General features: G+C 32.5%; 3 protein-coding genes across 3 annotated transcripts; 2 read left to right on the top strand and 1 right to left on the bottom strand.

Annotated features, from left to right (window-relative positions):
• Positions 1 to 2831: 2831 nt before the first annotated feature.
• LOC17889964 (transcriptional activator TAF-1) lies at positions 2832 to 4045 on the top strand. The gene has a single exon (XM_006295571.2). The coding sequence runs from the start codon at positions 3174 to 3176 to the stop codon at positions 3834 to 3836; it is 663 nt and encodes a 220-aa protein (XP_006295633.1). The 5' UTR covers positions 2832 to 3173; the 3' UTR covers positions 3837 to 4045.
• A 1152-nt stretch (positions 4046 to 5197) lies between these two features.
• On the bottom strand, positions 5198 to 7990 carry LOC17887921 (growth-regulating factor 1). The gene is made up of 4 exons (XM_006293922.2): positions 7517 to 7990; positions 7058 to 7276; positions 6469 to 6820; positions 5198 to 6140 (listed from the first exon to the last, which is right to left on the bottom strand). Exons 1-4 carry the CDS (start codon positions 7854 to 7856, stop codon positions 5456 to 5458), a joined length of 1596 nt encoding a protein of 531 aa, XP_006293984.1. The 5' UTR covers positions 7857 to 7990; the 3' UTR covers positions 5198 to 5455.
• Positions 7991 to 12502: 4512 nt separating this feature from the next.
• Positions 12503 to 15197, top strand: LOC17889030 (squalene epoxidase 2, mitochondrial). Its single transcript, XM_006293399.2, has 7 exons — positions 12503 to 12934; positions 13244 to 13355; positions 13443 to 13617; positions 13691 to 13859; positions 13938 to 14432; positions 14513 to 14791; positions 14884 to 15197. The coding sequence occupies exons 1-7, from the start codon at positions 12503 to 12505 to the stop codon at positions 14983 to 14985; spliced, it is 1764 nt and encodes a 587-aa protein (XP_006293461.1). The 3' UTR covers positions 14986 to 15197.
• Positions 15198 to 18700: the final 3503 nt, after the last annotated feature.

Genomic DNA, 18700 nt, shown 5'->3' with positions numbered 1-18700 from the left:
ATATAATTCGAAACAAACATTATCTGAATTATTTCACATAAAAAAAAAACATGATTAGATATAATTGTTATGAGACACGGTAATAAAGTTAAATTTCAAATATAAAACTACGAGTACGATACGAGGACATGTAATTTAGATTGCTAAATTTAATTTCCACTTTCCTATTTATTTCAAATATTTAGACATGAAATGACAGGTACAAGAAGATAATGTATACTTCGGATAACAAAACTACGATAAATCCATGTATTAAAAAAATAGAAATACCTAAATCTTTAGAAAACAAAAAGGCTAAAACGTGAATCTTTGAATTGAAGAAAGTAACGAGAAATAAAGATGAAAACTGAAAGATCAATAAAATTAAAAATCGAACAAGGATTGTCTATGCTAGGATTACAGACAGTGCATTGTGAATGAAAATGGTGGGAGCATGTGACTTAGATTGATAATTAGATTTTTATTAGTTTGATAAAAATAAATATTTAAACGAGGAATATGAGTATCCCGTCTAAATTTTTTGCCAAGTTTCTTATAATAAACATTGGCAAATGATTATGTTTTAAAAAGAAACGATTGTGGAACAGAAATTTTATGACAGATAGAAGACGGGAAGGGACGGGACGGGTCGGGACGAGACGGAAAGGAACAGGACGGGTTTCCATTCTAAACTACACATAAAACAATTCAAACTAAAGCCAAACCCAAATCCGATTGAACATCTCTAAGCAAACAGTTAGAAATGTTTTGATTAGTTTAAAAAATAAACACGTAATATCACTTATCATTTTCATTTAAAAAATGTTAAAATTGTAATTTTAAAATTTTATCATGTAATACAATATATATATTTTACAACTGTATGTCTATATATAGTTTATCAAATAAACTCATATAACAAAATTTTACCGAAATAACATCTACTTAAAAAATCGTAATTTTGTAAAAATAACTCCGCACGTACGTGCGGGTCCATCACTAGTATCGTTTAAAATACATCGCGTCTATCATTTCCAATTCCTCGATTAAATGATAACATAATTATAAATAACATTACGCGGAATGTTCAAATGCTTAAATTTTGTAGCTTGTATACCAAAAATTGTGAATTATTTCGATAGTTGAATACCTAAAAATAAATAGGAACAAACAAATGTTAATATGTGACAACGTTGAGAACGATCTTACGCACTAGCAGTAAACACGAACGTCCCCACCCGAGTGGTGTGACATGGTGATGGTGTTGTTATCATCCGTTTGGAACGCACCAAAATTCAAAAGCGTGTGTATTGGAGAGGTTATTCAAGTCGGTGTGTGACTTACTCGTTTTTATAGCCAAACCGTGTCAAATAAATATGCATACATATAGTTCAAGAGACTTGTTTAGCTTTGGTATACTTCAATGTAAATCATCTTTTCACTAATATCATTTACTTTAGTAAACAACTTCCCTATGTTCTCTAAGTCATAGCCATGTACTCTTTGCTTCCTGATCAAATTGATGCACCAAACTTATTATATAGCTAGTCTATAAGTGTTAAGAGAAGAGAAGGAGTGGTCGAGTTCCATGCATGTTTGCAAACAATCCTAAGTCCAATATAATGTTTGGTTAAACATAAAAGAAATGGTTTAACATATATATAAGTGATGATCCTTGGCAAGAGTTGAAAAACTCTAGAAAAGGCAGACTAAATCTCAACTCAAACACAGTTTTTTTGTAGACGATGAACTTTGTGAGTTTGTGTGACTGTTATTTTGCGATTTATTTTCTATTGTATCAATAAAAATGGTAATTTAATTGTCATTAAAAATAAATCATATCTAATTTTAACTATGTAATAACATAAAAACAGAGTCACATACTTATATATATACCTATTACTGATATCTTTTTTTTTTTTTTTTTTTTGTAATAAAAAGAGAAGTTGTGATTACTGAAAATAAAAAGTTAATGTGGGCAGCATTTGAATGATACATCTTTTTGGCCATTAAAGTTTGATTTAACATGCTACCAAACCATATATTAAAAGGTTTTCTAAATTATATATTTCTGCTTTACTTTTGAAGATTTGCATGTGGCCGTTGCTACAGTTTTTTTTTTTTAATTCTTTCTAATTTCGAATAATCCAACTAACCGAAAATCTTATTTAAATCATGAATTTGTTGTTAATTGTAAGATTCTCTTTCGTTCTAAAATAAATTTTTGTTAAACATGGATGATGTTTTGTTAAATTCCAATTAAACATTGTCATCATGCCATTATTGTTCTTGGATTCCATTTAGAATCATTGTCAATTTGGGAAAATTACTTATTGAGAAAGAAATAATTATTAGTTATTTTAAGTTGGTAGTTACATAATCAGGTACCCACTAATATATATATATATATATATATATATATATGTTGTCAAAAATCCCCTGAAAACCTAAATGTTTTTTTAATAGAAAATCATATAAACAACTGACTCAAACATTTTGTAGAAAATATTTTTTTTAAAAAAAATTTGATTCAAAAAAATAGAAAATAAAAAGCTGGATTTTAGTAAATTTCATAAAATAATAGTTGTAATATTTTGAATAGAAATTAAAACAAAACAAACAAACATTTTGATTAAAATACTTGTTTAGTTTTTTAATATGCTATCAACCACATTCACTAATTAATTACACCAAACTTCACATATAATCATATACCAAAGAAACCATATTTTTATATATTTGAGCCTCAAATTATAAAATTTATTCAACTTTTAATTTTTATATTTTTTGGGTTCTAAATCTAGATTTGAATGCATGGCGACAAATTAGATGAATGGACAATGCATGTGTTAAATATGGACTGTTTCTTCATCACTAAGCTATTACAAAACATTTGGTTTAACAAATTTTTAATCTTATTTTCTTTTCAAATAGCCTATAGTATTCCTTGTCCCACAAAAATATTTTTTCTACTTTTTATAAAAGTTGTTTGAGAAGAAAAAAAAATATTAACCCCACATAGTGCTATATGACTCAAAAGTCATTTTTACGTATTTTATACGGTCATACATGGTATTTTCTAAAATGACCAAACTACCCTTCTAATGTTTCTTTAAATTCCAGCCTCCTTCAATTCAATTCTTCCCTTTTCTCCTCCTCTTCTCTCTAATTATACAATTACGAACCCGGTCATCATGTTGTCTACTGTACCGGCCTTTTCCTTTACTGAACCGGGTTTGGTTAACCAATTATCGGATTTCCAGACCGGATTCACTCCTTGGGAATTTGACTGCTCTGCTCTCTTCTTCTCTTCTATCCATCACGAACCGGCCGTACCGAGTCCTTGCTCTGGTGAATCCGAAACCGGTTCTGTCAAAATTGACACTGGTTTTGACGAATCTTGTATCGGTTCCATCCGAATGAACTCCGGTTCCGATGGTTCCGACATTTTCCACGGCGTACTGAGTCCTAAATCCGATGAATTGGACTCGGAAAACATGAAAAACCGGATTAACGCCACGGACCATAACCGGGCGGAATTGAACCGACCGGTTTTACAGGTAACTGACGAACGTAAACGGAAGCGTATGGAATCGAACCGAGAATCAGCGAAGCGGTCGAGGATGCGTAAACAGAGACACATTGAGAATTTAAAAGACGAAGCAAACCGGCTCGGTTTAGAAAACCGGGACCTCGGTAACCGGCTCCGGATCGTTTTGTACAACCTCGGACTGATAAGTACGGACAACGACCGTCTTATGTCGGAACAAGAGATTCTAACTCGAAGATTCTTGGAGATGAGGCAGATTTTGATTCTCAAACAGCTTCAGCAGAATCCTTCATTGATCATCAAATGATTTGAAAAAAGTTGGAAAAAAAAAAGTTTTAGAAAGAAAAAAAAAATCAGATCAAAGCGAAGTATTTTTTATTTGCGTCTCTCTTTTGATCTCTCTCTCTCTTATGTGTGTAAGTAAATGAGAATGAGTGCTACTCAGAAGTTGTTTGGGCCTATTTTATCATATTTATAAAGGCCCATTAATGAATCCAATTGAATCTGAAAAGCCTACTATCATCTTTTCCCCTGTATATTTAAAACCTTCTGCAGTAGTTGTATATTCCCCATTAATGAATCCAATTGAGTCTTCGGCTTTGAAGGTTGGAGTTGAACCCTTTAAGTTACTCAGAGTCTTTAACACACTCAAAAACCATCTTTGATTCCTTCTTATTCCTCAAGTAGAGACTTCAAGCTTCCCACAAAGGCACAAACTCATTTCATTTCAAACTCTATTTGTTGAGCTTCAACGTCCTAAATTCGACTCCAATTTGTAAATTTTTTTTTGGTAAATTTGTGCCGATAAATCTAAATATTTTCTGTTTTAGACAGTAAAAAAATTTAGATCCAGATATCCGGGCTTTCAAAAATAAAACATAGTTAAATATTTTTTTTAAATAGGTGCAAAATTATATATTAACCATATAGGAAAGTGATTAGTATCTTCATATAAATTTAGTTGAAAAAAAAAATATTAAGACACAAAGTTAATGTAAGGAACAAAAATGGTTATTTACTCAATTACAAACTACAGTATCTAATGACTGTACTGATAAAAGCATCTATTGAGATATTTTATATATTCGGTAAGAATTGTCGTGTCTGATGCAAGTGGAAGTGTCTGGATCGTCCCACACACGCCACGTGTTAGAATAAAATCTTGTAAAATATAACACAAAAGAATCCAAATCAAAAACGTATGGACCATCATCATCCATAAATTGAGAGAGAGGTTGAGGTTTTGGTCCTCTCCTCCACTCTTTTATAAAAAACAAAAACAAGAATAAGTAAAAGGTAGGGCTATAGAGAGAGAGAGAGAGAGAGAGAGAGAGAGACATTGAAGAAGAAGAAGCATAAAGTAGTTAAGGGACCCCAAAAGTGGAGAAACAGAGGTAAAAAAAAACTAAAGTTGGAGACAGTTGTTTTGAAGAAGTGTTCTATGTCCAATCCTCAAACAATGTTGCCTCTTGTCTGCAACTAGGAAACCTTCTTCTTCATATTATGGATCACCATTCTTTAGACATTGTAGAACCAATACTAGTGTTCTGTTTTTTCCTAATGGCTAAACAGATCACTAATGTGTTTTTAGTATGTTTAATAGTTAACATTTTTGTCATTGTGAACAAAGATAAAACTAATGGCTTTGAGCTAAACGGCTACAAGAAGAACAATGAATCAACAAATACATTCAGAAATCAGAAAGATTGAGAAGAAACGGGTTTATGAGGAAAAACAAAGAACAAAGATTATGAATAAGAAGAAGAAGAAGAAGAAAAAAAACTCATCACTCTTCTCATCTTTCCTTTTAGTTTCTTCTGACTTTATATATAAAGAAAACAACAACAACGATGCACCAAGTAAGGGGAAAAAAAAACAGAAACAGGGGAAAAACAGAGTGTTTTGTTTTCGCCATAGTCCTTGGCTTCACAGAGAGGGAACAGTAGCGGAAGTGTTCATCAGCGTGGTTGGGCCAAGCGGATCCTTTCCATCGCTGCCGTTCTTGTTGCTGTTATCGCCAATGATGGTGCTGCTTCCCGAGCTGCTGTTAGAAAGAGAACCAAATGTCGATTTTTGCAAGACGCCTGTTGGAGAAGAACCAAACTTGGGACTATTCGTCGTGCTGTTTAGTACCTCGCCAAGAGGACCTCCCATGGAGTTATTGTTACCCCAAGAGATCGGTATCCAGTTATTCGCCTTCTTACCAGGCTCAAGAAACTCGGTGTTGACGCCTAATCCCATGTGGATCGCGGGGTCAAACTCACGCGATAACCTCAAAGGCGAGAGTGCTACTTTATCTTGAACAGGGGAAGATGGAGCCATGGGGATTGACATTGAGAGCTGAGTCCAATCAGATTTCAGCTCTTCGGGGGGCCATGAATCGTCATTGTGGTGATTTCCCGAGTGCTTGGCTTGGTTGCTGAAGTCAAGATACGATCCAAAGCCTTTCGAGGAGTTTCCGTAGGAGGCTTGCTTATGCGACGGATTTAGTAATGCGTCAGAGGAGATGATTCCAAATTCAAAAGGGTTATTGCTTTGTTTCGGATGAGGATCCTTCGTTTGTAAGTTCATCGTGGCAGGAAAAACTGAAGCCCCTCGAGAATTTTGAACCCTGCGTTGCAACATAACAACCATTAAGATTTCACAATAGATTTGTTCATTTATGCATCACTGAATCATTGTTAAAAGGAGTAAACAGTCCATAAAAGTGAAGCCAAATATATGGAATCCTAAGCCTCAATTAATAAGGAATGGTCACAATCATAAAAGATGTAGTAATAATGAATTGGTGGGTCTACTTCTTACTCATAGGGTAAAGACGAAGAAAATAAAAAAGTTGGAAAAGGTATGAACATTAAAACTTAGGAATATGCAGATAGGTTATATCAAAAAAGGCAAAACAAAATTTAACATAAAAAAGAGATTTCAAACGTTTTCACCTGGTAGCCAAAGAATCTGTAGATTGATTATTGGCATGACGATGAGTTCTAGCAGCAGCAGCAAGGCTATTGTTATGATCTGATCCCCGCATCGCAACAGCCGAAGTCCCCGCTGCTTTGGACACTGCAGCAGCGGTAGAAGCGGCGGCAGCAGTAGTATTGTGGCCATTTTGGCCTTCCACAGGCTTTCTTGAACGATGGCGGCCTCGGTTAATATGTCGTTCACAGTACTTTTGATCAGGGACAGCATCCCTCGAGCACCGCCATTTCTTTCCATCTGTCCGGCGACATCTCCCTGGCTCGGGATCCATGTTACCACCGGAAAAGCCCAGATGAAAAGAGCCCCATCCATCTACCCAAACACACAAAACAAAAGAATCTCTCAAGATCTAATAAAACAACCAATGAGAGGGCAACAAACAACATTCCCCTAACAAAAGCAAGAATCTTTAATAAACCCACCACCAATCCATACAAGATTAAATCTTCCAAATGACTATACACTTAGCATAAAGTTGATTCTTGGATAATGTATTGATCAATAACCTTAAATCTTTAGAAATCAAATATGAAGGAAGAGAGAACTTACAAGAATTAGGAGGCAAGGATCCATAAGGGAAAAAAGATTTCTTAAGAGAAAGGAGTAAGCTAGATGGCACAGGGACATTGGCTGTGATATACTTATAGATCAAAGCCTGTTGCTCTAGCTCAGCCCATTGAGTCAATGAAAAAGGTCCTTTTACTCCTGTCAATAAGTTTCCATGCATGCTGCTTGTGTTCATCATCCCACCACCTAAACCACCATATCCTGTCACCATCACACAACCATATCCCAAGTTAATGAACATTAACCCATTTTTCCTAAATCAAACTCTAACCAAAACCCAATATGATGATTTTCAAATTTTGACAAAAACCCATTTCTTTAAACCTAACTCTAAGCAAAACCCATTTGCTGATTTTCAAGAAAGTATATATCTTTACATGAATAGAAAGAAACAAAAAAAACAAAAAAAATAAAACAGAGTATTATAATATTTATTCAGACCTGAGTTTCTACAGTACTGAAGATAAGGTGAGACATCTGATTTGTCTGAAGGAGAAGAGAAGCTAAGCATATGTTCTTGTCCTCCTCCTCTACGAGGATCAATAGTGGTAGATCTCAGTAAAGGGATGCCCTGATGAAACGACAGCGTCTTAGCAGCAGCGGCAGAGGAAGAAGAGAAGCCATCATTAGATGTTCTTGAGAGCTTTGAACTTCTCCAGCAATCTTCTTCACCATCGAAACCGGATCTTTCTTGCTTGTTACTGAAACCAGATCCGAGTTCGGTTTGACCCGGAGAAGACCCGTTGTTTTCATTACACGGAACACGAACTCCAAGATCCATAAAAATGGATTCAGAAGGTGACAAAAAAAAAAGAAAAAAAGAAGTGCTAAATAATCACTTCAGAGATTTTTCCCATGGGATGAAATCGCTTGAGCTCAGAGTGAAGAAGAGAGAGAGAGAGAGAGAGAGAGAGAGAGAGAGAGAGAGGGAGAAGAACGAGGAGAAGTTTTTATTTTCTTTATACTGTAGAGATATTTTATTTATTTATGTTTATATGAATACAAAGGATATTTATTTATATTTGATAAAACAAAGTAATAATTGGGAGAGTGAGTGAGAGAGAGATATGATATAGCTTTGGGTGGAGACAAAGAATGGTACCGAAAAACACAATCAAGATCTCTCTCGGACATGTTACTACAAACTATTTATTTACTATATATAATTAGTTACACAAAAATGGTTTTAGAAAAAAGTCACCTATAGAAAAATAACTAAAAGCATATATCACAATAGTTAAAAAAAAAACTCAAAAAATTTAAGAAAAACGTTTTAAAACATCTCCTAATTCATATTTGGGATGAAACAAATATTTTTATCGTAAACTAAATGTAAGAAAACAAAATTATATTTTTTGTGTGGGTAACATAAATCGTAAATTTATTACTCCCACAAAAAAACTTTGATTGTTAGATATTAAAATCTGATTGTGAAGAGTTAGTCGCAATTGTGTAATTTTTTTACGAACTCCAACAATCTAGATGTTTTTTGATAGTTTCGTGTTTTTTTTCCTTTATTTTCTTTATATAAAATTCTTCGTTTTTGTAACTTTAAAACGGATTGTCTAGTTCGGATTTCCAAATTGTTTGTTTTGGAAATTTTTTTGTAAACTACTTTTCCTCTGTTTAGACAACCAATCATATAATATTATTTTAACTAATTCTTGCTTGACAATAAACTAAAAATAATTATTTATAATTATTTAAATAGCACATTACATACTGTTGCAAATTTGCAATACATGGTTCAGCGATAAAAATCATTTGTAATTTATGATAACTGATTAAAAAAAATCAGATGTCTACATAATGAATAATTTGATTTTGATCTTAACTCTACAAAATTTAGATTTTGAAAATCAGGTGTAGTATTTTTAATAAATTTGTGGGTTACTTTTTGTGATATTGAGTAAATAGGAGTCTATTATAGTGGAAGCAAGCAATGAAACTCTTTAAAGATAAAAGACATGTGGACACCACGTGAGACATGTCTCTCTACTCCTATATTTCAACTTCAAGTTCAAACCCTAAGAAAGGAATTTTCATTTGCTTTTTGCTTTTTGTAATATAATCATCTTAGCTTATTCTATTTAAAATCCATGAAATGACTTAGCAGTTATATTAATCTTTGCTCATCTCGTTAATTTCAGTTATAATAAAATAATGCAATTGCAAAATCTTGGTTTTGTAACCTCACACATTGTGGTGTCTTGGCTAAAAGTCTAAAACCTTGTGGAATGCAATACTATATGACTAAGGGCATCATTATTGGGGGGATCTTAGAGGCTAAGATCCCCCGGTTTTTGCAAAGAAAAGAAATATATGACTAACTTTTATCAATACAGTATCAAATTAAACTTAGTGATATTTCATCTTTCTCTATATCGAAAAGCTAATTTAAAGAAAAATAAATAGATAAAACAATTCAAATTGTACATTTCTTAATGGAGGATTATTAGCAATATTTAAGCATACTATAATTTGAAAATTAATCCATCAAAAAACGTATTTTGTGAAATCATAAAAACCTAATAATTATAAAGCCGGTGCATGTGTCTCCAATTTTTTTTTTATTATGATATAAATTTGTAGGCATTGTTTTACCAAACATTTCGAAAAGGAAGATAGGGTATACTTTAAGTGAGATTTTAGTATGAAACAAGTTAAGAGAGACATTGTCGTATCGAAATAAATACAAGTATTGAGTGGAGTATCAAATATCTCTATCAGATTCACGTGGTTCCCAATTATATTCGGACCGTCCTAATGGTCTTCTCCGGTGTGTGTAGTGTACCCCAGGGTTTTAGTTTCATGGGCCATTGTGTTCTTCAAGCATCTAATCTCTAATATCTTTTACTAGTTTGGTATATGTTATGATATGTACATGTAATGATTCTTAAGTTGTACATTGTAAAGTTCTGGTTTAGGGTAGATAGGTTCTTTATTTTGTATAAGGCTTTTAATTCTTTTTTTCCTATAAAACTTGACTAGTATAGTAGTAATCAAATAAAATATGTTTGTTAATCCACTTATTGCATCAAGTTGAAAAATCATCTAACTTATTAATTTCTATTGACTAAAGTACACTGTCTATATCTCTTTCAATATTGTTAATAAACTTTTTTTAGCTCTCTTAAATATAGTGTTTTTTTTTAATGGCAAATCAATTATACTATAGGATTAAAGTATACACAAAACCATTCAAATATAACTATTAAAACGAATATTGATCAACATTTCGATATAAAAGTGGTATTGATCCTGCTTTTGAAATGAAAAATGTTACAGACAACAAATTAATATAAAATTTTGGTTTTTTTCGTTTAAAAATTGTTAAAACATTTTATTTACTATTATTTAAAATAAAAATTCAACTGTGTAATCTAAAATCTGAAAACTTAAATAAAGTAAAAAATAAATAACATACATTTTTTTTATGATAGGTAAAAAAAGGCAATTTACGTAGGTTGGTTGTGTGATGGTAAAGTAGATCACGTTTAAGTTCATTGGTTGTCGTGGTCACGTTGGTCCCGCAGGCAAAGCCACATGACACGTGATATTTTTGATAAGGTGACTCTATAGTGTTAGGGTTAGACTTTAGATTTAGACCTATGGAGCTGTCGTGTGGAAGCTATATGTCTTGTTTTAACACTTTTGGTTTGGGTTTGGTCTGATCAAAAGCTCCAAGATTGTCAATTTTATAATTTCTTTTACGGTATACATTGAAACACCAATATGTGTTGGAAGTGAAGCTAGGACGACACTTTTGTAAAACCATAGGTTGCTTAGTTTTTTTAGTTAAACAATTTGAAAATCCTATAGTGAAGGATACATATATAGACGATTAGAGTTGTATTTTCGAAATGTTCAATACTTCAATTCTTGTTGTGGTAAAGGACTAAAGGGGAAGCAATTTGGTTGTGTTTGTAGGTAGGAAGCATAACGCATCATTGATCCACATATTTGAGATTTTTATTTGAAAACTTATCATTTTAATAATAAAACTAAAAATAAGAAACATAAATTTTATATAAAAACCCGAATTAGTATCTCCTATACCCCAAACAAAAAGTATTTGATAATTACCCATTAGACTCCTTGTGTTCCTTAGTAATGTATTTTCTAGAAAACAAATTGATGTATTTTAAAATTATTTATGTATTATTATTATTTTTAACACAATTATTTATGTATTATTAATTAGTATTTTTAAAGTTTAAAATAAATAACTAAATATTATTAGTTTCGAATTTTTAAGAACTGTTAATCAAAAAAAAACAAGTGATTAATCAACTTTTAATGTTTTTCTAATATGTGTCAAAAATCTAAAAAAACATTGATTAGGAACAAAATGAGTATTGAATAACTATGAAGTGAAAGAGAACTAACAAACCTAATAATGGATAAATAGTTTAAGAATAACAAAAAAATTAATCATAGATGAATAATGTTTTTTTTTTAAATGACTCGATAAATCTAGGCTAACCGCTCTCTATATCGTTCTCTTTTCTTAAAACTGTAGTGAATCTCTGTCGTCATACTTTTATTTTTTTTCATGTTTGTCATTTTCACAGCAAATATACATGATAGTAAAAGATATCTCTTTATCACATAATTTTCTCGCTTGACACATTATTTATCAGATTTTTCCAAAAAAATATGATTTTAATGTTAAAAACATATTATTTTCCAAATGACACACTTATGACATTGTATTATTATTTTTCTTAAATGACATTTTTCACTGATAATAATATGCTATTACATCTTTGTATTTTTATTGCAGTTTTGATTTTTGTTTTTTTACAAAAACATTAACTTTTTTTTAATTCATAACTATTTTTTTTTATTTTTTGCAACCCCTTTACTCTGACTTAAATATAGATTGCAACTTGACAAAATCTTTCAAATTATCCAGGTGATTGGAGAAATCTCTTTTAAATTCTTTTCATCGAAACTATACGTCAGCTAAAGAGATAACTCGGAGTGTTACTCGCGATGTTTTTTTCTTTTCTTACCTTGATTTCTTCCTTTCATAATATAGTTAGTCTCAATGTTAAAAAAAAAAAAGAAGTTTTTCTTTTTTTGGTCACCTAAAAAAAAAGTTAAATACTAATATTACCATGTAAAAATTCCTATTACATTTTACAGATCTACGCTTCATTTTACTCAATTTGTTCGACTTTTTTTTTTTGTCCTCAATTTGTTCGACTATTATGTAGCGTCAATGCAATTGGGAAATTTGTGTATGATTCTTCTGTATATCCCCCTTATACGCATAACTAACAAATTGGGCCTTGATTCGAATGGGCCTTAAATAGTGTATTGTATCATGTGATATACAAGATACCCACATATTTCAAACCAAACCAAATCGTAGTAATAATATCGGACTTTGGTCTTCTTCTTAAACTAAAAACAAAAATTATGAAATCAGTCGTAATCAAGAACCTTCCACTGTTTAATCCTCTTATCAAATCTTCACTTCTCTGCACAAATCTCCCTCTCTCTCTTCGATTCTCACTCTCTAATCCTCGATCCACCACCGGAGCCACCTACATTCGCCGCGGCAAATCCACGGCGGAGGAACGACACAAACGCGCCGCCGTGAGAAATACGGTGATTGCCCCGGCGACTATTGTGTTGGATCGATTCTTTATAGGAACGTTCGTAGCTTCTCTATTCGCGTTTGCGTTTCTCTACGTTTTGCGTCGGAGTAGTAACGATGCGATTAGAAATCGGAGTAAGAAGATTGGTAGACTCGTTGTATCGAGGAAGGATGACTCCGGCACCGGCATTGATGTCATCATCGTCGGAGCTGGTGTCGCCGGTGCTGCTCTTGCTCATACTCTTGGCAAGGCAAGTCACAAACTTATATAAATTAATATTTTCATAAATCAACAAATTAGTAACTTTATAAGTATAATATTTCGACATTATTATAATATATAGTTTTAATTAAATGCCATTGTAATTAGGAAATGATTCTGCTTATTAATTATATAGTTTGATCTTGGATCACAAAAATGGTGTGATCTTTATTTTTTAGAACATTTTGAAGTAATGTGTTCTTGAAACAGTTTGAGAAAACTCAGGTTTTTGTGTTGTTTGTGTTCAAGACGCAAGTTCTTGTCTGAATTTTGGCATTTTGTGTGGTTGTTGTTGAAGGAAGGACGAAGAGTTCATGTCATTGAAAGAGACTTGTCTGAGCAAAACAGAATCGTTGGTGAATTGCTTCAACCTGGTGGTTACTTAAAGTTAATAGAACTTGGACTTGAGGGTTAGAACTTAGAAGAGACCAATGAGCTTGACTGTTTTTATATAACTTGGACTCTGATTTTGATAGCTTTAGTTTGTGTGATTTTAGATTGTGTGAAGGAGATTGATGCTCAACGAGTTCTTGGTTATGCTCTCTTTAAAGATGGGAAGCATATTAAACTTCCTTACCCCTTGGAAACGTTTGATTCGGATGTAGCAGGGAGAAGTTTCCACAATGGGAGATTTGTGATGAGATTGCGAGAAAAAGCTGCTTCTCTTTCAAAGTAATATTATTGATTGATTATTTAACTTGCATCTAGCTTTTTGATACGGTCTAATGCTTTGTTTGTGATTCAGTGTACGATTGGAACAAGGAACAGTAACGTCGTTGCTTGAAGACAACGGGACAATCAAAGGGGTTCAATACAGAACAAAGGATGGAGATGAGTTTAGATCATATGCTCCTCTCACAATTGTATGTGATGGTTGTTTCTCCAACTTGCGTAGGTCTCTTTGCAGATCTAAGGTTGTCTTGTCTCCTAGATTGGTCATTAAAGTTAATTTGCAGTATTTGTGGAACTTACTTGGTTTTGATTTATATCAGGTGGATGTGCCATCTATTTTTGTTGGTCTTGTTTTGGAGAACTGTGAACTTCCATTTGCAAATCACGGGCATGTTGTTCTCGGTGATCCATCGCCTATCTTAATGTATCCCATAAGCAGTTCAGAAGTCCGTTGCTTAGTTGATGTACAGGGTCAAAAAGTTCCTCCCATTGCAAATGGTGAAATGGCTAAGTATTTGAAAACAAAGGTTGCACCTCAGTTACCAACGGAGGTTCATGAAGCATTCATCGCTGCGGTTAATAAAGGTAATATCAGAACTATGCCAAACCGCAGCATGCCAGCTAACCCGATTCCTACTCCTGGAGCTCTTCTTCTTGGTGATGCATTCAACATGAGACATCCTTTAACCGGTGGTGGGATGACTGTTGCATTGGCAGATATCGTTGTACTCCGTGATCTTCTAAGGCCAATTCAAAACCTTAATGACAAAGAAGCATTGTCTAAGTATATGGAATCCTTTTACACACTGCGCAAAGTAAGCATCTTTAGAAAAATTGAAAGCTTCCTATGTGTTGGTTTATGTTTTTAATAGAGTTGTGTGTGGCCCTTCTACAGCCTGTAGCTTCCACCATTAATACATTGGCGGACGCGTTGTACAAGGTCTTTTTAGCTTCTTCCAATGAAGCAAAAACAGAAATGCGTGAAGCTTGCTTCGACTATCTTAGCCTTGGAGGTATTTGCTCATCTGGTCCAGTTGCATTGCTCTCTGGTTTAGACCCTTGTCCCCTAAGTCTAGTTCTTCACTTCTTTGCTGTGGCGATCTATGCTGTTGGTCGTCTTATGCTTCCATTTCCTACGATTAAAAGCTTTCGGCTTGGACTTAGGATCATCGTGGTATGTGGTTTCGATCCTCTGAATCGAGAGTGCTTCTACTATACACAACATTGCTAAATTACATTGATCTTTGATATTTTGCTATTTCACAGAGTGCTTCAGGCATCATCTTTCCAATTATTAAATCAGAGGGAGTTAGGCAAATGTTCTTCCCTTGTACTATTGCTGCTATATACCGCACTCCTCCTCAATGACGCACCAGGAGCTACTACTTACATTGAAAGATAAAAGCTATTTAGGCAAACACTATAACTGTTAATCATATGCCATAGTGGCTTGATGATAAATTTGTTGGATATTTAGGCAAGACAGCTCTTGAATAACTATAATCATAGCTTCTTAGGTATATATATGATTGAGAGCAATGAGTCTTGTAAGTGCATTAATGGGAAACACTTAAGTAAAATCTAAGTCTTATGTACATTTTGTATATCCTAGCTCTTTAGGTACATAGTTCTTTTGTTGTTAATGGGGACTGAGGTTACATGAATCTCAATGTACATCAATCATAGTAACTCACTTAAGGGTTGCTAGCTCAATGGTTGAATTCAATCCTAAAGCCAGAAGTTGGTACAGTCCGGAAATGTCCTAAATTCGAACATCGGTTATAGGGAAGAAGACTATATTTACCTCGCTCTGATCTTCGACTCGAAGAGATATATGAGCGAGTTATGAACAAAGATTATAGGCTTTTAAGTGTAGCTCCAAGGTCTATTCAACTACCCACACATTGTCAGTTCTTGGGACCAATGAGGTCGTGTTTATATCTAATTTGATTTCTAGATTTTGTGAAGACGACAAAATAATTGAGTTACAGTTATTGGGTTATAACAATTTGCAACATAAATCTAAAACACACAAGAAGAGCTTTCAAAGCAAGGCTGTGAGAAGTTTATATTTATTGCAATGTTTCTATAATGTCCTGGTTCAATAGAAAGAATCTATTTTCAAAGCAACAACAACACTCCATGCTTCAATGTTGTGCATACTTGTTCGTAATCTTGAAATTGACCCACTTTGGCATTTCTCTATGCAGACAAATTTAAGGCTGTAATGGAAATGGAAATTGAACATATCATGTGTAAGTGTAGTGTTTCTTCACACATGAATGTTGTTTTAGTCCTACTTGATTCGAGAGATGTTGTTATAGCTAGATAGTGTCAAATGGTGTTTGTCAACTACATTTTGCAAATTGTAAGGGTTTGGTTAACAATGTAGTTATCAATCGATCGACCAATGTTGCAAGTTGTTTAAAACAAGAGCCTAAATGGAAGACACATACATCAAAGCCTTGTCAGTATTGCAAACTTCTAAGAAATATGATTTATAATTATAAGGTTAATACAGTTTTTTTTTTTTAATAATCAAAGAGGTTCTGGGCCAATGCCCATACATTTTCTTAGGCCCGAAATCAAAAGTTTCGTCCCACGCGTTACTGGCGACTTCTAAGATTTTGCCAAATATCTTTACCAAAGTTAATACATTAAGTTTAATACAACTGTTCTTAGCTATAAATCTTGTTGGATAGAAGAATTTTTAAAAATGTTGTGACGAAAAAATTCAAATCAATCTTTTTTTTTGTTTTATTAGATAGTAAAAGACAAAGAAAAATAGAAGACAAGTATAATGTGAAATAGGAGAAAGGTCCTACGTTATGGAAGAGGTGAAGCAAGAGTTGGTCCTAGGATATATATGCGAGGAGGACCAAGACAATGTGAACGTCATCTTAGTTGTCACTCATTTTCATATGGACCCTCTTGATCTTAAATATTAATCATCATCATAAACATTACAATAATAATAAATAAAAGCATAATATTGTAAATTTTTTTGAAAAAGATTTTGATAACTTACACATTTTTATAAAAGAAATTTTATTAAAGTAAAAAATTCTAATTTCACATGTTAGAATCAACATTAGCATATAATAGAATAAATGAAAATGTTAATCTTCTTTGGCATCTATAATTCCAAACGTGTGTAATTGCAATTATAAATTACCAAGTTATATATGTACAAACAAATTAAATCTAAATTAAATATTCTAAATTTGTTTCTTTTTGTCTTTTTGACAAAGACAAATACTTTTATCACTTACAAAAAATGATTGTTTTTTAACAACAAAAATTCTTATTTATGGTGTATATATATAATTTATATGAACACTATTATAGCCATATATATATTGAAATGGACTAATATACTACTACTAGTAGATGATTATATACCACTACTAGTAGATGATTATATTAGTAATTAGTTGTTAATATTTAGGCGACAAAAAAACATATGTAAATTAGCGGAAAGCATATGCTTTAGACCTCGTAAATGACATGTTTGTCTTATATTGTGAGCACTCACTTGGTGTTGTTAAGCTTTAAAGGCTGCAAAGCCTATCAAATGAATGATCATATCAAAGTTATTCCTAAATCCTAATTATATAATTAGGATTTACATATATACTATTTCCTTTTTAATTAAAATAATAGATTTTTCATTTATTTTCTGTGAAATTCTTGTAGACTTCGCTCCCACGTGATGAGACATTGACTAGCATCGAAGTTGGATTTGCCATGGTGATTGAGTCTCTTTCGACCACTAGACCAGTGATGAACCCACATTGTCAACTGTTTACATTTTGTTAATTTTAGGGTACTTAATTGCTACAATTGTCGATTAGATTATACTATTTGCTTTAGTTATTTTCGATAAAAGTTTTGATGGTAAACATAACATGTTGCTAGTAATTTGTCTAGTACTGCTATATTTTCAGTAAAAATATTATTTTGACACATTTCAAACATATATCAAAATATATATTAAATATACAAACATGTACTTATTTATATATCCTTAACCAAATCAAAATGACTTTAACTTTAGCTTTAGATAATGGATTAATCTGGAACTTATTTACAAAATGTTACATTAAAAATAGGGAAAAATATATAAAACGACATTTTCTCGGAAATTTTTTTTGTAAGAACAAGATTATCGTTTCTACTGTTATTTTTACCTTAAAAAAAAACAATTTATTTTCTCTTACCATCATCTATTTTCTATCATTATATCTACTGTTATTTTACCTAAAAAAAACAATTTTATCGTTTCTAAATATAGCTTTGTTTTCGCAACAAATGTCAAAGATATTCTATAATCTCTAAAAGAAAGTAAAGAGAAGACAGGAACTTAAAAGTCTCAAAACAGGATCATGATGCCCCTGCAACACTTCACCTAACTTCAATAATTTGTCACTGAGAAAAGTAAATCCAATAATGTAAACTGGTATTTGATTATCTCCATCCTTTTATTTTCAGAATAAATACAATATATCACATCTAAATGCCTAAATTGTTGAAAAACTTTACAATATTGTTGTTATTTTTCAAATTTTGAACTATACTATATGCATGGGTCGACCTTCGAGGACATGTGTTTACAACTGCAAAACACGTAGTTAGTTTTGTAATTCGGTATCATAAGTTTGTTAAATTTGGGAAATACAATCATTGGTTCGGCCTTCAAAACTTTCTTTATACGAACATTGCTTGTCTCGTAGAACACGCATGGGTACGTGTTATGGTCGCATTGGTACGACACGTTTCCGACGAATATAAACTAACTATATAGTCTATATGTTACATTCAAAATTTTTGAGATGGTTAAAGAGAAATCGTAGTTTCGTGTGTACACGCCATTATATATCGACATTACTATACACGACACCAAATCTTCTAAATTATCCTTTTTCATAATCAGTTCGATATTTGTAATGTACTAATGTTAGTTTTGTTATAGAGATCAAAATAAAGAATAAACGTATTGTTTCAATAATTTTACTCTCATATAATCATATTCGCGAAGAGGGGTTTTGAATTAGTTAGGCAGAGAAAACCTAGAGGTTACAAT

Source organism: Capsella rubella, unplaced genomic scaffold (genome assembly GCF_000375325.1).
Source record: "Capsella rubella cultivar Monte Gargano unplaced genomic scaffold, Caprub1_0 scaffold_4, whole genome shotgun sequence".
Taxonomy (NCBI): Eukaryota; Viridiplantae; Streptophyta; class Magnoliopsida; order Brassicales; family Brassicaceae; genus Capsella; species Capsella rubella.
This window is presented reverse-complemented; position numbering and strand designations above follow the sequence as displayed.